The sequence below is a fragment of the Anopheles gambiae genome, chromosome 2, assembly GCF_943734735.2.
Source record: "Anopheles gambiae chromosome 2, idAnoGambNW_F1_1, whole genome shotgun sequence".
Taxonomy (NCBI): domain Eukaryota; kingdom Metazoa; phylum Arthropoda; class Insecta; order Diptera; family Culicidae; genus Anopheles; species Anopheles gambiae.
Window position 1 is genome coordinate 13,831,418 of NC_064601.1, and position 26,193 is coordinate 13,857,610.

General features: G+C 48.6%; 2 protein-coding genes across 4 annotated transcripts in view; one reads left to right on the forward strand and one right to left on the reverse strand.

Moving 5' to 3' along the window:
* Window positions 1–365: 365 nt before the first annotated feature.
* The window catches only part of LOC11175933 (serine-rich adhesin for platelets), an 82,579-nt gene continuing 56,751 nt past the window's right edge, over window positions 366–26,193 (forward strand). For 2 of the 3 annotated variants that reach the window (XM_061647481.1, XM_061647486.1), the window contains exon 1: window positions 366–1,183. The gene's annotated coding sequence lies outside the window, so the exon portion shown is untranslated. Of the gene's footprint in view, window positions 1,184–3,648; window positions 3,802–26,193 lie in introns of those variants that run through there. The other variant, XM_061647483.1, reaches the window with a different exon arrangement.
* Window positions 18,879–24,797, reverse strand: LOC133391820 (uncharacterized). The gene is made up of 3 exons (XM_061648224.1): window positions 21,056–24,797; window positions 20,139–20,986; window positions 18,879–18,960 (listed from the first exon to the last, which is right to left on the reverse strand). Exons 1-3 carry the CDS (start codon window positions 21,389–21,391, stop codon window positions 18,879–18,881), a joined length of 1,266 nt encoding a protein of 421 aa, XP_061504208.1. The 5' UTR covers window positions 21,392–24,797.

Here is a 26,193-nt window from a genome sequence, read left to right on the forward strand (position 1 = left end):
ATCAAACACTGCATTGTTGATGGTAATGAGAAGTTTCGTTGAGAAGATCACGATTTTTCAGGTCACGCTTGGAAAAGTGTTAAAAAGAAGAGCAAGAAAACGAATAAATGCGTTATATAAATAGAAACCAAAGGAAAAAAATGAAAAGAAGCTAGAATGATGTCTTTCCCCCCTACAAAGACCAGGGTGCAGCATTTTTTCACAAACTACAGGCAAATTTTCCGCGAAGCTTGCCATTGTTTGCTACGCTGCCCCCGCCCGAGGCAGGAAAGTGAAATCCGAATGAAACGCTCCATTCAAAAAAAAAGCTGCATCGCTTTTCATTCAAAAACACAGATCCGCCATCCGCCCGCGAATGACATTACAGTGCTGTGCCGGGGGTGTGTGTACGTGCCGCCGGTGCCAATCTTTCTCACAGTGTGCGTGTGCGTGTACTCCGTTCCTCTTGATCGCGCACCGTACAGAGGCGATACACGGGGCCACGGCTTTATTTACCGCTCGGCACAAACGCCACCCGGATCGTGAACTCGGTTGTGCGGCTGCTCTCGTTTCTAACTATTTTTTCTTTCTTTCTTTGTGTGTTTGTTCTTTCTACGGACGGACGGACGCTGTGCAACATACACAAACGACTCGGAAACGCGTGGGACGGGCCAGGAAACCGCTAACCAACACGCTCTCCCGTCGTCTATTGCGTATCCGCAAACCACAGTGCGGTGTGATTGTGCAGAAAAAAGGAAGTGTCTAGAACTGGTAGTAGTAGTAGGCTGAGGACGCGTTCTGGCCTCCAAAAATCGCCCTTCCCGTTTTTGTGTGCGCGTGTGTCTGGAAAGTGAAATCGAAGCAAGCCCAAACACCAAACCCAAAAGCTTCTCCCATGGTGTGTTGAGTGTTGGGCAGGGGCGGACCTTTGGACGGGATTGATTGCGGGACCATCGCGTGGACAACGCGACCGTGCCGTGACTGTGTGCGCGTGTGTGTGTGTGTGTGTGAGAGAGCGTGTGCACGTTGGTGTGAATTTTCTAGCCGTGTGGGCTGCAGTGTACACGTCCGCGTGGTTTTCCAGCGGAAGAAACCGGGCGTGCTGCAAAGTTAGGGGATTGCATTACAATTACTGTACGCACTGTACTTAGCGTAGTGTGTGTGTGTACGACTGGCTTGCCGAAGAACGTCTGGCAGTTATCAGGTAAGAGTGTTCAATACTGGTGTGTGCAGTTTCTCACCCCCCTGCGTGCCCAATCATCTAGTTTGTATCTAACTAAACTTTCATTCCCACCACCCCGGCCCCCTCTACTGTGCACAAGCGTATCTTTATCGAAATGGGTTAAAACGGCGTCGACCCCCCCCCCCCCCCCCCCCACCAGTTTCCCGTAAGGGCTCGTCAGCAAACTACGCAACGAAACACACGTTCGTCAATGATGATGGGTGTGCATGTGTTGTTATGGGTTCAGGGTTTGCTTCTTCTTTGCCGCAGCTGCCCATAGCAACCAATCCATCCATGGGTGAGGCGTGTGTGTGTGTGTGTGAAAGAGAGAGAGCGAGAATGTAGAGGAAATAGTAGTTTCTTCCACTACCACGAAAGGTAGCTAGAGAAGCAGTGGTAGTAGTGCCGTTGGGAAGCTGATCATCCCCCTTTCCCCCCGTTTAATGCACATTTCAATTTGATTCCCCGTGATGCATTCCACTATCATCGGTTTCCCCCCCGTGGGGGGGGCTGATAGCTTACAACAACAACAACAACAACAACAACAACAACAAAACCACATCCGAAACCCTGCCCACATGTGTGCCCGTGTGGTACGTGTGTGTGTGTGTGTGTGTGTGTGTGTGTGTACGGGCTGCGACCTGTGGGGCGACGGCGGAAGAGCATGTGATATACACCGGCCGCCATTACACCCGAACGTTTGGTTTAACAAAATCCCCTCACCATCAACCTCCCCTTGCTGTGTGTTGTGGGAAGGGTCCCCCCTTGTGGGAAGGGGGGGGGAGTAGAGATACAGCATAAATGAACCATTTCAGGCGGCGCCCCCCCCCCCTCGCCGGTATTATTTTCGGGTACAATCGAACGATACACAGAGAGAGAGAGGAAGAGAGAGAGACAGAGAGATGCAGTGTTGTGCGGAGGGGGGCCATTTTTTGGGCCCCCTTTGCTCCCCTGTGTACAGTACCAGCCACGTACTGGTGGCGTAGAACGCCACCACCTCCACCACCGCGCCTGTGTGTGTGTGTATGTGTCCTTGTGGGGCGCAAATCGTCGGCAGCACAACTATTTGAAACGCGCACCGCAACAAAACGCACAGTTCGTTTGCGTAAAAGACGCGCGCCCCGGGGCGGCTTGGGTCGCTGATGCGTCTAGGTGTTGGTGGTGCCGCTGCCTTCATCTGCAGAATCACGCCGTTTTCGAGCAGTTTTGTGTTGTTGTTTAAATCTGCTAAAATAGATACGCCGATTTACTGGTCGGTTAGAGGGTTGTTTGATTGAGTTGGTGCACTAGTTTTCCATTTTTTTTAAGTCGTTCCCTTACCACGTGTATTGCTGTTTGCAGTGCCATTTTGACAGCTGTCAAAGCATAGTATCAAATTTCAATGTTTAGTGTACGGGTTTTGCTTGGTGTGTTGCTTACTGATCGTATGCACGATCTCGCTTTTGGAGACCAAGTTCCGCCCATAGTTTCGCAATTACAACAACACACAATTTTAAAAGGACATGTAGTAAAAGATTTGCAGTTTCTATTCGCTCTCTCTCTCCGTTATAAAGCTTGCCCACTTGCTGCTCCCCTTTGCTGCTTCACCAATCGATTGGTTCCGATTGTGCGTTGATCGATTTCACGGACATTTTAACATTGGCGTCGGTACCGAAACCAACCCAAACAAACGAGCAGTCTAACATCATCGGTGTACATTACAACTACTACTACTGCTGCCACTACTACTACCACTACCTTGCCAGCACGGTCACCGCTAGAAGGTCTATTTCTAGCTGTGTGTATGATCAAAACCACCTCCACCTCATCTTACAACCTTCTTTCCTGGGTAGCAGAGGCATCCACGGCACCGTTCCGTGCAAGTTATGCACGTTATCTTGAGCAGCGTTGGTGCTGCTACGGCCACGCTAATTTGGCGATAGTGACAAGTGTGTGCCAAGCATCGGAATTTGAGCGCAATTCGATTGTTGTTGCAATGATTGTTGGTGAATTGGCAAACACAGCAACGACCATCAGCAATAATCAATTAAAAGAAGAACCTCTGAAACATATCTCGGGACCCCGATGGTTTCAATCGTTGGCGCTAGATTAGATAGAATTGGTGTTGCTTTTATTTGTGTTGTCACTGTTTTTGATCGTGTTTTTTTAATTCTTGTATTGTGTACGGACCTTCCACCCATACACACACACCCGCAGACAGCCCATGGAAGAAGAACGCATCCCTTCTCTATTTATTTTTTGCTCCTCTTTCTCTCTCTCTCTTTCATCCCTCGAAACCTCTGAACCAACCAGGCGGCGTATGGCCTCGATCGGTACACGCGGACCTAACAAGGTGCAACCGGTGGTTGGTTGGTTGTTTGAGAAAGCAGCCGAGATCGTTCCTTTTCCTTACGCTGGCGAGATCGTGCGTTTAAAAGTGTGCCTTTTGTTGAGGGATTTTTTTTTGTTATTGTTGCCGTTTTGCGGGTTGGTGGATTGGCCAAAACCTAAGACTCACCGTTGCTCGTGACAGTCAGCTTAAGCTAAGGTAGGAAGTGCGTTGTTGCGTGTGAGATCCGGAAAGGAATCAAATTAGAACGATTAAGCCGTCCAGGTACCAGGTAAGGCAGGGTAGGATTCTTCTAAGCCAATTCATCTACATCTAACCGTGCAACTCTTTAACGGCTTACGTCATCGAACCACGCGACCGTTACGTTACGTTGCGGACCGCCATACAAAGGGAGGTTGCTATTCGGTGACGAATGTTGTCTGGACAGTCATCCCCCAATGTTTGGTAGTGGCTGTGACTGTCCACTTTTTTTTTTGTTTGGTTTGTGACAAGCACGATACGGAATTATTTTTTTTGTTGGTGTTGACGTTTTCCTTGTGCACGTGCGCCGCAACCCCAGCGTGAATCGATGTGACAAGTCAGCTGCACAAAATAACACACGCACACAGATAGACACACTAGCAACTAATCGTGTAGTAGTAGCGCATGTGTGTTTGTGTGGACTATGTCGATGGTTGCTAGATGGCGCTGTAAGTTTGACAGTTCGCTTGATCAATTGCTCGGTTTAAACTGGGTGCCCGATGTTCTGAGAAATGGGTGGGAAGGGGGAGGGTAAGGAATTGTGTTCCCAAAAAGGGCTCTCGAGCGTCGATTGGTGTGATACGATCGACAATGATGCAGAAATGTAGCTTTATTTGAGTTCGAGTGAAACGTTTGCTTTATTTTTCGATAACACTGGGTAATTTGCAGGGTTTGCAGAACCGCGGATGAAAAATTAGGCATTTAAAATGTTATAGACAAATAATAAACTAAACTAATATGTTATCTAATCTAAGATTTAATATCAACATCAAGAATCAAAGAATTACTCTCGAAAAGAAGCGGTGCTTCGCTCTTCGCTTAAAGCAAACTAAACAACTATACAATACACTGAATGATCTATTCCGATCTCCTAGACCCCGGTACCTCTCCACTCCCATCAATCGGAGAAGGTTACTTAAGATTTGCAAAAACATGCATGCGACTTTAGCGCGAACGAGCGTGTGCATGATTCACAGGTGCAAAACGTTTTCGAGTGCATCGAGTGCACTTCCGCCCGCGGCGTCGGTTGCATTGCGTCTGGTCGGTGCATCATAAGTATGGCTCCCATACCCGTCCAATGTGTGGGTGGTGTTTATGGCAAAATATAGCTTCTTGTTTTGTTTTTTTTTTTGCATTCGTACACCACCATGGTCGTGGCAAAAAATTCCAGAGGGAAAGAGAAGCAGCGGTCTGCTCGGTCTCGGTTAATGCATTGCGTCTGTTCCGACAGGATGTGCATCGGTCTTACTGCCGCCGCAGCTCGCTCGCACGTTGGTTACGTTGTCTTGGCATTGGACATCCACAACGTGATCTCGCTGTCGTCATGTCGGATAGCCCTGGTGCCCGGGTGCGATGTGATATCTTGGGAGTCTGGGAAGTGGGAAGTGGGTACCTGTAGGGCCTGAAAAGGTGTCTTTGCTAGTGTAACCAACGTTTGTGTGCGATCGTCTACGCTGCAATTGTCGTTTTTTTCCACGGCCACTGCTCATAATGCCCGTGTGGATAATGGATGGCATATGCAGTTTCCATCATCATCTTCCACTGCAGTACCGGACGTCGTAATTAATTCGCTGTTTATGGTTGCAAGATGTGTATATTCTTGCCGGTGTAACTGTGTGTGTAATATCGAAAGCAAAGCTTTTGAAACAACACCAACTGGAAGCGACTCGGAATAGTGATCGCACCTTCAGAACGAAAAGAAACCAACACGGCAGCATACGATCGTGCATGATCTGCAGTAAAACAAGAGGAATCGATGATAGTTGCATGGTCTTCCCGCTTCAACGGAAGGACGCAACTCATTAGAACGTTTAACCTGTTCAACGGGGAAGGGAAGAACCGTTTAAACTACCTGCACGATCGCTTATCGCTTGCAAGGATCACACTGCAGCACGGCGATTATCCTTTGCCCCAGAATGGTGCGCTTCCCGATCCGCTTCCCAGGATGGCAGTGATCCGTTGACCCCTCGGAAGACCCTTTTTTACGGCCTTTCCTTTGTGCCCGGAACAGACACGCAACTTTTGCTGCTTCCTGCAGATCCATTCCAACTATGTAAGCGCGCCGCTCACATAGACACACACTCACACACGATATGATGTGGTACATTAATTTAATGCTTCCTGCAATTCTTCACTTTATCTAACTTCCCGTGGTGTCCCGTAGTGGTAATAGTTGCGGTGTTGATGCGGTGCTGCGGCTGGACGTGTCGGCGTCCCGGGCTATCTGGGCCCCCATTATCGGGCACAGGCGTCGCATCGTGACCATCATATGATCACACTGCACACACACACACAAACTATTATGAGCGTGTTATCGTTTAGCATGCTTCCCTCTGCCACTGCCATTGATCCCTCTTCTTTCTTTCTCTTTTGTTTTTATCTCTTTTTGTCCCCTTCCTTCGTGGCAAACGTGTTGTGTGTTTGAGCATTGTAGTTTACGGAACTCGGAACTCGGCAATTTGGGTTTTCGTTGCGTTGGATTAGTGCTGTCGCAAGATTCGTTCTGTCATCCTCTGTGTTTCGCTCCACGTGCTTTTTGTGCTGCGTTGTGCGCTTGACCACGTGGTTTTGGATTTTGTGTGAGGGCCATCTCAACCTCATGTTTTACTCAACAAATCGGTAAACGTGGTGGTAGGGGAGAAAGAGAAAGAGAGAGAGAGAGAGAGAGATTCAAATGGTACCAGCACAATAGCAAGGCGTCTTCTTAGCGTGGTTCCGGCCGTCTCCAGAAACGCCGGCCGAAGAGAAACGACACACGCTCTCCTTGAACTCTGCTGCTGCTGCTGCTGCTCGCCGCCATACGGCAAGCTTATCAGATATGATTTTTTGGTCACTACTGCGTAGAAAAGTGAACCCCGATCCCCGAGCCAAACGAACCGAAACACACCGGCAAGGTTATACAGAAATCCCCAATCCCCTCCCAATGCTTGGTTGATGGTGGTAGTGGTAGTGTGTTTGCGCTTCGCGAGTTAAAAAGGCATCAAATCAATTGAAGACGCGTCGTTTCTTCACACCACAACACAACAAAACACACACTTATATAGAAACAAACAAGTGTCCAGTTTTTGTGTGCGAGAAGGTAAGGCAGAACCTGTAAAAGATACGTTGGCGCGCGTGTGTGTGTGTGATTGTTTGGGGTTGGGAGTTTGGAGCCAACATTGCAATTGCGCATCGAAGGTTCAGGCTTCTTTGTGCCTATCTTTTCATGCTGTTTAGACTGCTTTTGTTTGTAAACTTTTGTTGCCTTTCCACCTTCTTTGGCTGATGTTCCGTCCTCTCCTCCTCCTCCACCTAACCCTCCGCTGCCTCCCTTTCCCCCAAGTCCCCAACATTGTTGATACCAGTTTCTAAGCACGACACGATTACTTTGCCTTAGATAAGAAGACATTCTTTGGCCAAAATTCCAAACAATATCTCACTTTATCATTTCAACCGGTGTACTGAATAGGTGTTTGTACGGGGTGTTACAAGTAGTATTCTTACTTACTTACTAGCACACCCACCAAACCTACCAAACCGTAACGTTGACTTCAAAATGCAAGAGATGGCGCCACATGGTGCCCTCCAGAAATTACAAATGTATTCTCATTCTCAAGGTTGTTTGTGATTATTTTAGTACCGCTCAACCACCATCACCGCCGGCCTCACCCCTCGCTGCGGTATCGCTGCGGTGGATGCGTTCCAGGGGTCGACCCAGGGGTGGGGTGATTATGCAATCAGAAACCACTGCCACTGCCTGTTGTTTCTTATCTCATCGGTTCTGATGCCGTTTGACGCCATTTCGCTTTCAATTCGGAGGTGCTCGTCAGGCTCAAATGTCAACAAGGGGGCACCGTGTGCAAGTGGTTCCGAAGGTGCCCAAATGCACTTTGCGATAAGGAGGGAAGCGTAATTAAGGAATACAGGGTTTGTTTTGCGAGTTTGTAATGAACCACGCAACTCCAAAAAGTCGGTCCTGCCTTGTAGAAGCTATCTATGTAATACATCCTGCTAACAGACCATATGGAATGTACAGTGGAGCGCCGTTTATCCGGGTATCTTTTAACCGGCTGTCCGTTAATCCGTGCTGTTGAAAAATGACAGTTCAATACAAAAGTGACATTGCTTTATGAGGACAATATTTGAAAAAAGCGGTTATAAGAGCACATTGTCATAACAAAAAAACACTATAATTCATGGCAAATTTTAAATATTCTCTTTGGACAACCATGAAGCTAATAAAAACTGGGTTATTTTTATCAAAAAAATAAGAAAAATTTCCAAAACATAACCAGAAACTGGTGATAAAATACAGTGAACCCTCTCTTATTTGAGAGGCGATGGGACTGTCGAATAAGACGGGTTTTCAAATTAGAGAGGTTGAAAGTGAATGTAAGGTCCATACAAACACGAAAGAGACAGAACATTTAGTATGCAGCCTTAACTGTTGCTATAGGAAACTGTGCATACGATTGCCAATTTGAGCATACATCATTCAATAACCATGGCAACACCATACACAAATAAGAGGGACACAGATTTCAGAGGTTTTCCAAATTAGAGGAACAAAAATGTACTGGAAATCAAGGGTCTGTGTAAAATGTTCAAATAAGAGAGGTTTTTCAAATTGGAGAGATGTCAAATAAGAGAGGGTTCACTGTATATCATTTGAGTCATTGTCCGTGTTATTCGCTTATCCGGGCGAGGTCAAGTCCCGAGAAGCCCGGATAAACGGCGCTCCACTGTATGTAAAGAACTGGGAATGCCTGAATTAAAGTATATTTATGTTTATTACACACTAAGGAAAGCTGTCAAACACGTCTAAAGACACAGCTGTCACGCGGTTCCGACATTTGGTGTAGTATCTTCAAACGCACCAGAACGAACGAAGTTCCGTAGAAGCTGCGTAGTGTGCTAATCATATCCTCTCTTAGTGGTTCTTGTTGATCTGCGCGCGCCTGCGAACTACTAATATTATTTTATGAGCCGCGAAATTGAATCCATTTTAATGCTGCGTAAAACGGGGCGCGCTAATTTCCTATGGTGGTTGCGTTTTTGGTTGTGTTGTTGAGGCTTCTCTTCTAGCTTTTTATGGTTAATGGTGCGATTGCCAAATTTACACCCACCCAACATCGGTGTGGTTTTGTTTAGCACACCGTTTTTGTATCGTGTGTGACTTTATGCTCATTGATTAATGCCTTTCCTTATCTACTGATTTGACCATTTTCACTGAAGCGAGTGTGGTGGGGCAGCAGAGTAATGTTATTTGACGGTATTTCCTTTTGACTCATAATGTTATTGCTCAACATATGATGATGCGAAGCGAAATTGCTTATTTGCGAAATTAATTTAACTCCTACCACCAATGGGGTGGCAATGATCAGGTGTGTCTGTGTGTGTGTGTGTGTGTGTGTGTGTGTGTGTGTGTGTGTGTGTGTATTTGCCCTGTGCTGATTGATTTATGTTTCATTGGTGCGCCGATGCGTGGCAAAGCGATGTTTCACTTGTGGAGCAGCAATTTCTGGTTTTTTACTGTTCTTTTTGCGGTTGCTGCTGCTGCTACTGGTTGAATGGAATTCAGTATGTTGCCAAAAATTCGCACGTTAAGGGTTGTGGTGGTGGTGGTGGTGGTGGTTTCGTTTTGGTTGGTAAAAAAAAGGCGATGGGAAAAGAATGGGGAAACTGTCCGACATTAATTAGATAATTAATTAAGTCCAGTTTGACCCCGGGACCAGGTACTATGCGGGTGGTAGTAGGATTGGCAAGAGTGTTTATATTGCATTTTTACTGTATGTTGACGAACTATAAAATCACACACATACACACACACACACACACACACACACACACACACACACACACACACACACACACACACACACACACACACAGAGATGAAGACACAAATTAATGTGGATGTGCAAAATGAGACATTTCTTTAATGCAAATAAAAACAAATAAACTGTTCCATTTGATCGATCGATAAGCCGTATTATGTCAATAAACAAACACGCTTTTATAAATACAAGTAAGATGGCAGGGGCAAACCGACCGACCGACACGGTATGTGTGTGTGCGTAGTGGACGCGCGTTCGATGTAGCTTGCGTGCCGAGCACATACATATGCTGCTGCAGTAGGCTGCGGTGCGGTTAAAAATAGTTCACAACCATCATCTTCCCTCTGCCTGTCCCTCCCACACACAGTCCCACAGTTTTCCTTTTGGGTGCGAATTGTGCGGAGGAAAAGCAATCACTCCGAAGGTAGCATTGGCACACAGCAATAATGTGAGTGTGTGTGCACTGGCCGTGGTTCGCTGTAGCTTGGTGTGTGATGTTTTCATCCTTTGCTTTGTTGTAATGGAGCTTAATAGCGGGTAGTATTAGTACACACAGTATGTGTCGATACTGTCATTCCTCCCCGCGAGGACAGGAGAGTGTACGGAGAGCTTTCGGTCGCTGGCGGCGACTTTGGCTGCTCATTACATATGTAACGCCCGTCACTACTTGGGTAACGGGTAGAACTTTCTCGACTCGATGTGCGCGCCGCACACCCCAAGTACGGAATATAAATGAATTTGAATATTGTATGTGGTGTTGTTTTATTACTGGTCTGTTGTTGTATTATTTTTATAAGAATAGGATGAGTAATTAAGGTGTAAATTCTTACTTTTTTAACCTTTTTTTACCTAACATTTTGGTGTCTTTACATTGCTGTTGTACTTTACCGGCTGTTTGTGGACATCAAGCTAGCGGACAGCGGCAAACGACGATGCCACCATGTACGAAGTACCGGCAAGCAAGAGCGTATTTGTGTGTGTGGCCACCAATAATGAAGCAAATTTATCTGAGAGAGTGAGAGAACCTTAAAAAAAGAGTTGGGTTAGAGGGTCGGGGTTGAATGGGGGGGTTGGTGATTCTCATATTTGGAAATGTGCCTTTCGGTGTCTTTACTTCCCATTCTTTGCGTCAAACAACATTTCTGGGCGTTGTGCTGGCCGTTGTCCGGCTCGATACGGTCTCGCCCAACACAGCACAACGCCCAGGGTGTGTGTGTGTGTGTGTGTGTGTGTGTGTGTGTGTGTATGGCCGACAACGAGGCGGAAGTTTTGTGCCCCGTATTTCACCTCCACCGCCACCCTCAGGTCGAGCGAGAGTGAAAGGGAGAGCGAGAGAGAGAGAGAGAGAGAAAGAGAAAGAGAAAGAGAAAGCAACTCAATTTTCCTCCCCATATATCCCCCCCCCCTCCTTTTCAACTGATCGGCCTAAAGGGAAACCGTAACCGGAACGCATATTTGTTGCACCGCACACTTGGTGCCAACCGGCGCACTGGTTTTCGATGAGGAATGAGAGGGGGGGGGGGAGGGGGGGGTGAAGGGTGGAAACAACTGTGAGTCTGTGGAAAGCAATGCATGCACTCACACACACACACATACACGGGCGCCGCTCTAATCTACACCGGTCGCCAACAGCCGAGGTGGTATTTAGGCCGGCAAATCCATTTTTGGCCATCTCGGCCCCCAAGACCCGTCCCACAGTGTGTGTGTGTGTGTGTGTGTGTGTACTTTTTTAATTGCGATACTGCCTTTTTTCAGTTGGTGCGCTGCTCTGGTGCAAGAGAGTACAATCCAAATAGATGAGCCGCTAGATAAAAGCGGGTTTTGTTGCGGGTGTTTGGGTGGTGGTGGTAGGTGTGAGAGATGGGGTGGTTGTGGAGGTGGTGCCCTCGGACGCTCTCGCACGCCGTGATCGCTTATCAATTGGCCAGTGTCTCAATCAGGTGTTGCTTGACGCGCCAGTAATGTGTGAGATCTTCTCTCCCTCTCTCTCTATCTATGTTTCGTTCACTGTCTTAGTTGCACTTGTTTACTAGGGAGAGGTGAGAGGCAAGAAAAGAGAAAGAAAACAATACAGACGAGCATGCATACGCGCATGTAGTGGTGAGCGAATTTTGTTTACCAAAAAAAAAAATAAAAACCACGACCCCCATCCCCCAAGAAGCATCATGACGCAACACCCGTTCTGTGTGGTGATTGCGGAAGGGGGGGAGATAGTTTTAGAACCAGAAAGTATCTTTTGAATTGATTTTCACACCACTAAAAAGTTGAGTTTAGTAACTGAAGTTACATTACTTGCCACGTTTTAGTAAAGAAAGAGCAATCAACGCAATTCTTTTGCTTTCTCTCTCTCACACACACACACACACACGTACACACACGGCAGGCAGTGCCCCACGTTGGCATTCTCTGTTTGATTACTGTACTGTGTTGAGTGGTTGAGTGTGTGTTAGTATGCCAACAGGGGTGAGAGTGAGAAACCGTCCCCAACAACGCACACACACATTCAATCGACATTATGCAGATAGGGGAGCATTGGAGCTGCCGGTTGTCATGGCAACCACGACCGGTCCGCCATCGTGTGTGGGGGGGGGGCGGGCAACGTTGCTGAGAGCGCGCAATGAGAGCGAGGATCAGCGGCACCGATATACACTCACACAAACATCCACACACCGATAGGAGAGCAGTGTGTTGTACAATCGCACTGAAAGAGAGACGCCTTTCGACGATGTGTGGCGGCCATTCGGATACACAAATTGTGTTGTGTTTTTGTTTGCGTGTTCGTTTGCGAACTAACCCCCCCCCCCCCCCTTCCAGCTGGGCAGGGGTAGGGTTTGCTATGTGTGGCGACTGTATCATGAGAAGATCGCATCAGTGCCACGTGAGAGGTTGCGTACAATGGTAGCGTGTGGGCTTTACCATGAGTAATAACCGGTAATATCTCTCTTTAACAGAAGTCGTCACAATAAATTCCCATTATTTTCGGTTTCGCATTGACTGCCCCCCCCCCCCCCCCCCCCCCCCCAGAGGCAGACATCTGTGCAAAGGCGATCGTACACGCGGCTGTTTCGTCCATCTCGCGACTTTTACGTATGTGTGTTTATTTACCGCTCACCCAAACGGTTTTCGGTTGGTGCGAAACGCATACCAATACCCACAATTGTTCGTTACCGGTAGTGCCAAAGAGGAACGCCACCACGGCGTCTTGCTTGCTGTGCGAAAGAGACGTTAACGCCTTAACGCCGCCACCAACACCAGCACTTTGGGTTTGGGTGGCAAAAGGGAAATCGTGGCGTGCGCGTCGCGGTTTGCCGCATCGCGCGGTCTCGCGTTTTTCTTTACGTATTTCTCTCTCTCTCTCTCTCTCTCTCTCTCTCTCTCTCTCAATCATCTCCTGTCCCTTGGCTTGCTTTCTGTAGTTGTGGCCGACCCGAAACACACAACAAAATGGCATCGTGATTCGGTAATTAGATCACATGTACCACCCGGCACTCCGCTTCCTCACACCAAACAACTTCACACCTCACCCTGCCCCCCCCCCCGGTGCTATCGGCCAGTGCGTCGCCTTCACCGGATGACAACGACCACGACGACGACGACGACGACGAAAAACCGGTCGAATGATTTGCATTCCCGACCTAAGCCGCCCTACGCTTCAACGGTCCGCCTCCTTGGACTCCTTGGACACCACTGCCATGGGTCGCCACCGTGGCTTTTTCCACCTGTGTTCCGTCCTTCACTGGTCTGGTGGCTATTCTTGGCAGCACACGAATGTATGATGTGTTGTATGCAACAAGTCAGGCCCGCTTCTAAACATTGTAAAGACCGGCTGCGGCTTCTACAGCATTGCTGGGTGATCTATCCCCCCCCCAGTATCTCTCAGTGTATGGTGGTGAGAAACCGTTTAACAGTGCATTTATCTGATGGTTATCATGATGTGCCCTCAATTCTCGGGTCTGGTTTCGGGATGGGGAGTGGGTGAGCAGATCTTGGGGGAGAGTTTTGGGGAAGGCCAATCAATGCCTTTGATTTTCCACTATTGATCGACTCGAGCGACGAGTTTCGTACACGTGGCTCCAACTACATTACAGGTTATTAATTTACAACGGATTGTCCAACGATGGAGGGGTTGTGGACAGTGGAGGGATTGCCGTTGTTGCTAAGGGCTAAGGCGCAGAGAACGATCGAGATGATCGTGATTGTATCACACGCTGTCGCAAAGAGCCGAGCTGTCATCGATCTGTCAGTGAAACACTGTGTCCAAGAGAGGTTTAACCAACTTTTTTGGGGAGAGTACTGAAGCATTCTCTATGGTTTGGTTACAGGACATTACATTAGGCGTGTGTGGCAGCGTTACTGAAAGCTAAACGCACATTCAAAACACACACACACACACATCAGATTGTGTTTCTATTCCCACAAGCACAGCCACTGTGTGGTGCGTGTGGCAATTACAGCTACAGATGTTGTACAGCATCATGCTCCGATCAGTGTCTGACCGGCCCCGCGCCGTACCACGCAAGCAACGCAACAACCTTCACGCCGGCCCTTGAATCTGAGGTCCGAGGGGACCGGCGAGGCATCGAAAGGCATCCGAGGGGGTGGTTTATTTATTTTCTTCGTTCGGTCGGGTTTCTTTTTCGCTTCTGTGATTAGAGACGGGACTGCTGGGATCGGGAAGGGTCAGGTGGATGGACACGAACGCCCTGACAATCACGAACGATTGCGCATTCTTTCGAGACGCGCATGCCAAACGTTCGATCGTGTGTTTGGGTGTGTGTGTGTGTGAGAGAGAGTGAGGAGTATCATTGCCCCCCCCCCCTCCCCCATCTGTGTCCAAAGATGAAGCTTCTAATTGAGGTTAGAATTGTGATCTGGCTGCAACACACAAACACACACACACTATTAGCACCAATCCCGGGGAATGCGTTTGCGCTGTTGTCGATCGTGCGCAAATAAGACATCGCGCTTGCTTCGCTAGAAGAGCGTTCCAAGCGGCGGGGCATCTTCTTCGGGACCAAAGGCCCGGTGGGGGCAAGTCACTGGGCGAAGCATAATCGGTTCGCTGTTTTAATCGTATGCAAATGCGAACCTGTTGCAATAAACCTGTTGAAGAAATGTAGTGCCAATCGTGGGAGAGAGGGAGGCAGTTGGCCGACAGAGAAGCAGTGCGCGGAGCATGAACGGGAAAGTAAGCGAAAAAGGAGGTCATCGCGGGTGTGTGTGTGTGAATGTTTGTTCGGTCCAGGTCAGTACACAGGAGCGCATCCTTGTTGCTGGCCGCCGAACCGAACAGCAGGTGCATGACGGTGCGATCATCCAAGAGGAAGCTATTGGCCGGTGCGAGATCGTACCGCTGCCGCGACCACCACCGCCACCGACCGAGCATGCCAGAAAAGTGTATGTCCGCCTGCACCTGTACCGCGGTACGGTGGCGCCATATCGTTTCGGTGGAATGTTTGGCATCGCGTACGAAGCTATGAATATTTTGTCGGTTTTAGTTGTGTCTGTGTGTGTGTGTGAGTTTGATTTCTTGTTCTAATGATTGCGACGTGCCTTGCATAGTAACTAGCGTGCTTGTTTTAAAGGGGTTTTTAATGGCTAAATGACTGATAGCTTCCAAAAAAGAAGCAGGGCGTTTCAATACCTCGAACTATGATACCTCGATAACTTTGAGTTGAAGACGGTTTTAATTATAGGCAAAATAGATCCAAGTCATGGGGCAACTTGTCAAAGTTGCAGGATTTTTTTTGAAAAGTGTTCGATCAATTTTATTTAGTAATTTTTAGTACTTTTAGTAAGTCTTGTAGATGTTGGAATATCACAGAATCGTGAACGCATTAGTCGTCGTGGCATTGTTAACGTAACCAGCATGACGCTGACATAACCCGTTAAAGCTTCAGGGAAATAAATAAAAAAAGTGATCGTAAGATCACGATCGTTGAGTTGCATTAATTTTTGGCAATTACTTCTAGTGTCACCCCATACAACATCCTAGTTGTACCCCAAACGTAACCTGTTGCGACAGTAACTTCTTCCCCTGACTGTGTTTAGACGGCTCTGATGACCCAAGCAGAACATACCGGAAACATCCGTTCCAAACCGATTGCACGTTGATGCGTCTGTGTGCTTCTAGAGCGCGTAGCGTTGCTTTGCCATTCGTTCAAGGAAGCTCACACTCCAGCAAATGGGACGGCGAGGCGCTTAATCCCGTCTGGGAGGCACAAGGGCATGCTCGTGCCCGATTACGGCATGCAATCGCGTGAGCATCGCCAGCTATCTGATTAGCGTAACGGTGACGAACGCGTAACGTTGTCCCACCGCGCCGTCACGACGGGAAAGTGCACGGGCAGTGAAATGATCCGGCCACAGCGAGCACGAAGGTGTCCGGTGTCCAAACAAAAACGGCTGAGAATGGCCTTGCGATATCGTCTTGGACAGTTGAATCGAGCTGGTGTTTACTCCATGCCACGGCCACACGACTCGCATCAAATCGGCGCTAAATGGCACAGAAGCATGGGCCCATGGGTGTAGCTATCGATAGGTTTTCCGGAGGCTGGCTAATAGTGGAAAAACAAGGGGGCAAACCAATGGCATTGTTTTGTAAACAGGGGCAGCCCCTCTAGTAATACCTCCGGTTCCGGCCCTGCTCGTTTGACGCGCACCGGTTTGGAAGGAGTGGGAGTGGAGTGTGTGATTTACGCCACACCGTTCATATGAACGGAGGTAATTTTGCATGTATGTGTGTGTGTGTGTGTGTTTGTTTTATCATACTCACCCCCCCCCTCCCCCCTGCTTACGGCGCCAACCAAACAACGACCGAACGACGGAAGCCGGCTCAGCTGGTGTGTGCGGGGCTACACATATTGTTTACATCCCGCCCTTGATTGGTTCCTCCGGGCCGCCCGCAACGACGCCATCGCTCTCGCTGATAAACAAAAGCCGACCAAACTCCGGATTCATACCGTTTTGTGTACTGCTGCAAATCGGGTTAAATGTAGCGTTACGGCTGTCAAACACACACACACTGGCTGACAGAAGCGACACAGATTGACAGATGGGTAGATTAGATTCCTGGCAAACCCAGTATGCTATGGTGCAAAGGGAGGGGGGGGGGGCTATGACAACCATGACATTTTGTTTGGTTGTTACGTGAAAACCGCCCCCCCCTTCCCCCGAAACGGGCTTTAGCTTACATGTAAATCAGTGTCTTCATTTAAAAGTGTGTCATAATTGGCGGTCATGTTCAGCAGTTCAGATAGCAGGGCGTTAGAACTCAGTCCGCCTAAATCACGCCTCTTTGCGCACCGTGTGACGTTGGTAGGCGCGAGCGCAACGTAGAGAGATAGCTCACACACACACACACCGGACGCCACCATGTTTTATGGCCACGGTGTGAAGGCGGAACCAATTTATCAGGGCTCGCGTATCGCGTGCCCCGCTCGCTTTCGTACGCAGATCGCTTTGCAGCAGCTTCAATTGTGCAGTGCATCCCGCGCGCGTGTATCGCACACACCCGAACGGTGGCGCGTCCGGGTTGCGCACACACAGATGAGGTGTTGATATGACATCCATCATACACGAAATGGTTCCAACATCATCACCGCTGCACTGGTGTGTGTGTGCGCTAGACAGTAAAGAAGCATCCGCGAAACCAGTTCACTTCACCAGCGCAAACACCGCGCGTCTTACCACACTCACCCCGCGCGATCACACACGTGGTTCGCTTGGTGGGCACGTTTTGTTTGTTTGTCTGTTCGGTTGTTTGTTTGGTTGGGGCTGCTTGCGTGCTCCCCCCCCCCCCCGTTCGGCAAAGGTTAGAGCTTCTCCTGAAGGTTACTAACGGCTGCTGCTGCTGCTGCCGCCTGTTCCAATTAATTGATGCTACAAATTAGCATGGCCGCGCTACCGCCACTGGCAGCCGCTAGAACTGGAGCGAGAAAACCGGGAACCGGGAAGGGCTATCAAACAACGGAAGACGCGTGGTGACGTGCGATCGTGCAATCAATGCCGCGTATGATATGTGTAGCTGCGAACATGCGAGAACAGTGAAATGCTGTACCCTTCAACCCACTGATGCGCGTTGTAGTAGTTGTTACACCAGCCTGACGCCATGTTTAGAATGTGTGTGTGTGTGTGAGGGGTAGGGGGGGGGGGAGGTTAGGGCGGACTGTGCCACGAACCGCTCTCACTCGTTTACTACCATAATTGGCTGTGATTGGAGCTGTGACGTAACGCGGAACGCAAAAAAAGGCGGTTACCCCTTTCCACGGGTCGAGAGGCGAGAGCGAGAGAGCAGTGTAAAGTATCTTTTATTTCGCCTGTTTTTATAAGTGGGTATTGGGGGCACCCCCCCAATGGGTAGCTGTGCTGTTGATGTGTGACGGTCTCGAGAGATTTAACACCGACTGTGTATCAGTTTGTTCTTATCATTATCGTGCGCACGTGTAACGCGCTATGCAAGGCCACCATCACCTCCGAGGAAGGCATCAGCTGAAAGGAAATTCGTCCACTGTCGGCTCGATTTGATGCGAAGATCTTCCGCATGGGTCGCCATCTTGTAGCCGTATCTGTGTACATTCTACTGCGCTGCATTCTGCAATAAACCGATCGATCAACAGCGTTAGATGTAGGAGGATCGCAACGAAAATCGACTGCTTTCAGCAAGCAACCAACCCCCTATAGGATGGATTTTTTGTTTAAGAAGCTTGACTGTATGTTCACATGCTTGTAACGCAAGTAGTTATGGCACTGTGTTTACATCATCGTAAAGCATCAACACCCCTGCCGCCAGCCCAGCATCCCAGGGCATTTGTTTTTGCACGCGCGCTCATCATACAGCGGCGTCTCTTCGCCGTCTCTCGCCGCGCTTGCTCGTTCAATTCGGTTGCTCGATTCAAGGTTTTCGTGCGCGATGCATTCCGGTGGTTCAGGGAGGGCGTAGAGAGTACACTGGTGCTTTTTAATCGAGCAGTAGCGTCCGAGAGGCACAATCCTTTCGTACCTTCCACGCCCGCAGTAGGGTTGCGGCAAAGCGTGGACGCGCTTTTCCCGGTTCTGACGCGACACAAGCCTGTCGATGTTTGAGATGCCGATCGGCGTCACCTATGCTACCGCTATATATAGCGTACTGCCAATGGAGACACGGGACACTCAAAGGGAGGGGATTACCGCAGAGTTCTGGCGAAGGGTAAGTGTCACTTAGATACACGATCCGGTGGCTCGCAGTAACCAACCCAATCGGTGAACCGTGGGTTGGTGCTGCACCACGATACGCAAGAAGCATTACGCAGGGCTAAAAGGCCCCTAACGTCTCCTTCACCCACCCCGGTATGGTGGCATCCTTTGCCCAGATCGAACTGCTGCCACCATGGTTCCTAAAATATCCCAAACAAAATAGAACAAAAAAAAAAACACACAAAAAAAGAACACACAAATGGATGGATGACTCTGCTGTACTACCGGGACACACACCGGTGCAGCTCAGCCATTGGTTATGTAGCGACGCGTTTTGCCGAAATAAAAACAAAGCGCAGTAATACACGTTTCGGAGGATTTTGTTTCGGTTTCGGTGTGGTTTTGCTTGTAGGCTTGAGCAAATGCGAGCAGAAGGCGAACCAGCGACGGTAGTACAAACGTTACAAAACTGTCGTTAAACTCTGCACGCATATAACGTTGTATCGGTCGGTAGAAGAGGGCCATTAAATGACTCCCGCACAAAACTATGGAAAGTGGAGATGTAGTAGCGCGTTTCGGGGAGAACGCTAGCCATTCTAACGATGTTGGGTGTAAGAAAAAGAAAGAGAATGCCTTTTTATTAGCCGTTTACTTGAGTGTTTTTGAATTGTTGCTCGGAAAGGAAATAACAACTGTGTTTCTCAATGATTTGGTGAAATACAGTCACTGATTAGATAAGTGTTGAAGTAAATAAGTCGGGTATAGATCGACTACAGGTACTCATTTATGCAAAAAGTACTCGATAAACTGTGTCTTATTTTGCAATTATTTGTACATTCCCTTCGATCGTCTCTCCGTTAAGCGGTAGCATGCGATCTCCAGCAGGAAAACGACCATTCCAAGCGCTGCTCCAACCGGTAGCAGCACGAAGAACCAAATAATATCGTCAAATTTAATCACATCCGCCATCAATGCCGTACGATCGCGGGCGATCGGTACCTTTTGGAGGATAAAATTGTCCCAGTACCGGTAAAGGTTGGCTTGATACGACAGGGCAACGTATCGCTCCAGCACCTCCTGCAGGATCGACTCCTTGTGCAGCAGTTAAACGATGTAGTGCGAAATCAAGGGCTCCTGTATTAGCTTGTAAACGTTCGGCGAATGTTTTACCGCCAACTGTGCATGACTGCACGCCATTACAGTAGCTACGTACTCTCGGTGAGGATCGAAGTTTAAATTGTACGCACGGTGCCGTAGTATTTGCAGCTGAGTTTCCGTGCCTGAAATTGGAGTCTGATGAACGATCAAGTCTTTTAGGGTGTCAAGAGTGCTAGCATATCGTACGGTGGAGAGATTGGAGATGACTACAGACACATACACCGTGACGATGTGGAAAACGGCCAGAATGTAGCAAAACAGAAGCAGCTGCTCTACTTTGCGAATGCGCTTAAGCTCTGGCGGTGCAAGGACGCAACACTGCAGCAAAACCAGGTGAAGTCCACCGTACTGCTGGAGGAACGCGATCGGTGTTCTAGCGGTGGGAGATTGAACGCACTTAACAACCGTCCAAACGATAGCCGTTAGCTCACTACACACCAACCATAGCAGCCAGATGTGCCGATCGAAAGGATCGATGAAGTCGTTGAAAATGGTTAAAATATTCGCAGCCGGAACCACTATGCACAGACCTTCCATATCGTTGGTCCATATGCGCCGGAAATCTCCCTCACTGTGACCGTAGGTGACGATGATACTGTTTTCCTTTACGTGATCCTTGAACTGATGTTTGAAGACCAAGTTTAGTTGATCCTCACGTTCCACCATCGATAGGTTAAGCCGATCGGCGGCCATGGTGATGAAGTAAGCTTCCCGGTTGAATATCTTAAATTTTCCGTAAATAACGAAGTGAAACGGATAAATCTCTACATCGATCAGATCCTCCAGATGGTAGCGATGCATTTGGCGGAACTTATCCCGGAATAGGTCCTGCACTGCTGCACGGATCTGATTGTGGCGGTGAATGGCGCTGTTCAGTACGTTAAAGGTAAGGAGATGTTTATGATTGATCGCAAACAGATTGTTGTACAGCCGTTGTCCGGTAAGGATGGTTACGATTGCTGTGAAGTTTCTTAGCTGATCAGCAGTCAGTGAAGGTAGATGGAACAGATACTTCGCTCCCCAGTCATAGTAGGCGGACTGTTTAATGTAGGCTCCAATGTGTTGCAGCTGTTGGAGTTCAAGAGGACAATGGTTAGTGATAGGATCATACTTAACCGTTGCTGACGCCTCCCGTACATTGTTTTCCGTGAGGTTGGAAATATGCACCACGTTCAGTCGGCTTTTGCGTAGATGATGTCCGAAGGAAACGTTGCTGAATAGCTGTTGAAGAATGATTGCTCCCGTACAGTGGTTGGAATGGTTGGTGGCAGGTTTCAAGATGCCGTCCACTGCAAGCGAAGAATCGAACAACACACGCAGATCTACAATTCCGGGAGTGTTACATTCTCGCTGTACGATCTGAGAAAGCAGTGGCGATAGTAGTGTAAAGCCAGTAGCTACGTTTGTCAGTGCGTAAAGGTAGAGCAAGTGATGCATCTTGCGTAACATTCTCTTGCCAAATGGTCGTTGCATCGTAAGAAAGTTAAGAACCGGAGAGGAAATTGCACTCAACTTATTAGTTTGATTAGTTCGTTATCGCACTAATCAAATGTGTGGATTATAATTGCATACGTCAAGGTTTAATGTTTGTTTAATTGTTGCTATATTTTTTCGGAATAGTCCAGGTGGTAGTGTTGTGGAGTAATGAATTCAATTACGCAAACACATTTAGTACTCTGAGGCATAGTGCATCGCAATTATTATCTCTGAAATCCTTGGAAAAGGAAGATACATTGGAGCTGCATTTATGATTGAAATCGATAGTGTGACTTTTGCCGTATTTGTCTGATTCGAGATTGAAGAACGCGAAGATTGTAGATAGTTTGTTGAACAATATTCTAAAGTATTGAAATACTCAGCTGTTACTTAGTTGTCCGTACAGGATCGATAAGCAGTCCGCGCAGCAGTGTGCACGAGTGTGTTCCTTGCAACTCCTTGAGCGCTTGCTTAACGTGTTGACGCATATCTCACCCTGTGTCCATGAGGCACAGCCGTAACGCTCTTGCAGTAGAACGTAGATAAAAATACTCCGCTTTTTCTCCAACAAGACCCGTACACCGGCCCAGGATGATGGTGTTTGTGGTGCGCGAGATGGTCCAATTTTTACCTCCTCCGGCACGAAGGTCGGCACTGTTTGCATAGATAACCTGATGGTGGTGCATACTCATGTGTGTGTGTGTGCACGGTCACTTAGCACGACAGACGAGACATGTGTCCCCGAAACCCCGAATGAGCCAGCGTCCGGTGGGTGGGTGTGTGTGCGCGCGGAGTCGTCGCCGTCTAGTTTGGTGTAGCAATTTTTATCGCAATGCTAATGGTGTGTGAAGCAGCACTGGATCTCTCTACTCCACCACTGCACGACTGCAGCGCATCTCCTTTGAAGGTCCGGTCCAGCGTGACTCCAGCAAACGAGGCTGTCCGCCGCTACTAGTGGCCACTAGCACGACAACCCTTCCCCCCTAAAAAGACGCTGTTTAATGAATCAATTCTACGCTGCAGAGCCGCTGGGGGGCTCTAATTGGTCCGCTGTGCTGCGCTGGCACAACGGAACACGGGCGGTCGGCTCTGACGCAGTTTGCACACGTCGATCGCGGAAAGGGATAGCGGGACGGTGTGGAGAACCGTGCAGAACCCATTGCGTCAGTACGTTTTTGTGAGGTGTTGGTGTTGGTGACACGCCGCGCGCGTTTGGTGTGGTTTCCAAACCGTTTGCGCCTTTGCTAATTATCGAGTAAGGTGTTCGCACGGCGCGGGTTTATCGGTGTCAACGCGTGTTTCTTCTGCAGCATTCGGCTACGCGCTAGGGCGCTTGTCCGCTCAGGCCCTGTTGCATAATCTATGTGCGTACGGATCGTGTGGCGAGACCGCGTCCTAACAAGCCTCGGCGGCATCATTTCGTTTATAGGCATCGCGTAAAATTAATCACGCGTGATGAGCAACTTACAGTTGTCGATGGGCCTAAGCATTGATTAACGCAACAAACGACGCTCGAAGTACACTCTCTCTCATTTGCCTTGCCTCTCTCAAAGATGCTCTGCACTCCATCTTTCGGTGTGATAAGATAAGAGAACCTGCTTTACCTGGTAGCTCGCACTCACACAAACCGCCGCCGTCCATCTTGTGCAAGCGTGCGAGCTACACCGCCAAACACACACCGCGCGATCGTAATCGCAATTAACGGAAACCACCAACACAACCGCGAGCTTGATCAACTTGATTCGCTCTGTACGATTGTGTGTATGAGGGGTGTTACTGGGTGGGGTATGGATCGGGGGAAAACTAATCGAATGCGACACGTCGATCGGATCGGAACAATCGTTCAGCTCTCAGGCGGCAGAAAATGATGCATAAAGTCGTACAAACGTTACAAGCGCTGTGTGTTGTACTGGCAAATTTGTTGAATGGGTAATTTATTGATCTAGATTATAGTGTATTTTCCTTGCAAAATGGACCTTTTTGTAGCTAAACAATGAAATTGAGTGCTATAATTGGTACTTTGTCTTTCTTTTAGACTAGTGTGAGTTACCAAACCGTTCTAATTACAGTATAGGATGCTGCTTGTTTTCTATCTAACCATAACATTACAAGGTTTTCCAGGAGTACTCATAGCGGTTGGACACATCATTGGCTCTTTCTTACGCGAAATGAACTTAATGAACTTAATTGGACTCTATAGCACTGTTGTTAGACAAATCCAATAGGAATTTCCAAGGAGTCTCTCCAAAAACGATGCCATACAGTCCAATATCCTTCATTTGCAGTTCATTTCCCATAAGAAAGAGTCAAGGAAGTGTCCGACAACTATGACAACCCCTCGAATACCCTGTAAACTACAATTACAGTCGAAACACTTGAGTTTACCGGAAAATGGTTAAAACTCGAATTGGTGATCCTTCTGCTGGGATCACCTGCTTTATTTTCGCCACCAGATATCGCCCGCGCCACCGTTCCGATCCGATCGCGACCGTCGCGCCGCACTGCCACCTAAATTGCATGCACGCCCACCACCGCCGGTGTTGTTGCTGCCGGGAGTGCAACCGCTGGGCCCCCATTCATTTGCACCGCGCGCCGCCGGCATAACGTTCCCGTACTTTCTTGGGTCCAGGGGCCGCCCGGTGATGGTGAAACTAATTGGACCGGCACGTCGACACGGTCCGGCCCATTGGTTTGGTTTGGTGTGTCCTGCTGCTGCCGTCTACTGCCCTTTTCACCACCCCCCACATCCAACTCGCAAATGTCATACACACGATCGTGGGCGAAACAGCGAAGGAAAAATGCTTAATTTTCCGCGGCGCGTCATGCCGAGGGGTTGTTGCGCCGCCGCCGCCGCTTTCTGTCTGCGGCGGCCCCGGCATGGGGTGAGTGTTAGCAACAATTTGACTGGGATTTTTGTCGCATTTGTCGCTAGTCGAGTCAGAGAGAGAAAGAGAGAGAGTGTGAGAGAGGGATAGAGACAGAGAGAGAGAGAGGTGTAGAGTGAGGAAAACTGTTCAGAGGAGCGGGGAAAAGGGGAAAGCAACGGACCGTTGATGCCTTTTTTAAATCGAGAGACACACAAAAAAAAACGAAAGATACAAATGCGGAAAATGGGAAGAAAAACCATTCGGTGAATGGATGGCTTTCCCGCCACCCACCCACTTCCATCTCTGTGGCGGGTTTGGCTGCGCTGCAACAGCCCAAGGGTTGCGTCGGTGGATGTGTTTGGCTAAAATTAAACAAATTTCTTTCGCCCCTGCGAGACAAATTCGGTCATCGGTGTGTGGTTTGGTGGACAGAGATATAGCGTGAGATACAGAGAAGGAGAGAGAGAGAGAGAGCACACTGCATACCCTACGACGGGTGGGGTATATGGGAGAGTGAGCTGGTGGCGAGGGGTTTGTTGGCGGCGACCGTTAGTTTGCCGGTCTAACGCAACCGGCATTTTCAGCGTACGTACGGCACGATCGGCTTGGCGCACAGCAAATGACTTCATAGTTAATGATCAGGAATGCTGCCACTGCTACTGCTGCAGTGTGGATGGATAAGTTACGGGAATAGCTGTCGTGCGTGACTGTGTGTGTGTGTGTTTGGTTGTGTATTTAGGCTTAAGATTTGTAGTTAGAGATGAACACCTTCGTTGTTGTAGAGCTGCCTAAAATATGAATTAAAAGAGCTAAATAACGTAAGAATAGCACCGGGCGATGTTGTGAGTCCGTGCAACATTGTCATTCTATGACAGCTGTCAGCTGCAGAAAACTGATTTTTTAAGCTCAATTCCGCAGCTCTATGTACCTCTATGGGCAATCCTTTCAAAAGAGGTTTATTTTCAACGATTTAATTACCTCCCCATAAAGCGTATAAAATAAGACTCTTTTCTCTTGTTTTACGATCATCTCATACGCGGGCGATCATTACGCGCGCACCCTGCTACGCAAACGAAAGAAAGGGCCGCCAGAAAGTGGCACGTAAACGCCGCTTCGGCTTCGGCTCAGATTTTAACCACTCCCGACATGCCAATTAAACGCTCGATTGAAAGTAAAAGTCGCCGCTTGAATATGCAAATTGGCACTGGCTGAAGATGTGCGGCCCTCATGCGTTATGCTGCAGCTGCACTTCTCTGGGTGTGTGTTTTTGCTGGGTGGCGGCTGCATTTTGCTACGCTGCTGGGTTTTAACGATTATTAGCTAAGATGTTATCACCTTATCGGTCAATTATATCAAACAACATCCGCTGATATTGATAAAATCTAACTACTACAAACCTGTGTTGTTAAGGCCCTTCGCTACACGCACGCAAGATCCATTACCTTCGCAATACGCCGGAAGAGAACCGTACATGATGCTGCTGCTGCTGCACGGTGCGATTCAGTCATAGGGTCAGCCTTCGTCAAAAAACCGGCCACGCAGACACGCCACACCGTTCAATTGAAGTGCCAAAGCCGCGTCAGCACCACGCTGCGAATGATCAATCATTCCTCGTGCCACACCGGGGCACGATGTGTGTCGTATGGTTTGGCACGGGGCCAACCGCATCACGTGGTGGTGGTGGTGGCTACTGCTACGACACTAAAGGTGCCTTTGAACGACCGGCTTTTTTTGGTGTGTCGGCTGGTGAAAAAAAGAGCGGAAGAGGGGGCTGGGTGTGGTACCCAAATTCTGGACAGCCGATGAGCGAGGTCAGCAGCTGGATTGGCGTTTGTGGGCGTTGGTGGGTTGAACGATCGTCCTGCGCGGCTGCAAGATATATCCCAAAGGAAAAGTGGGTACGCAAAACACCATTCCACCACCAGTTCGGGG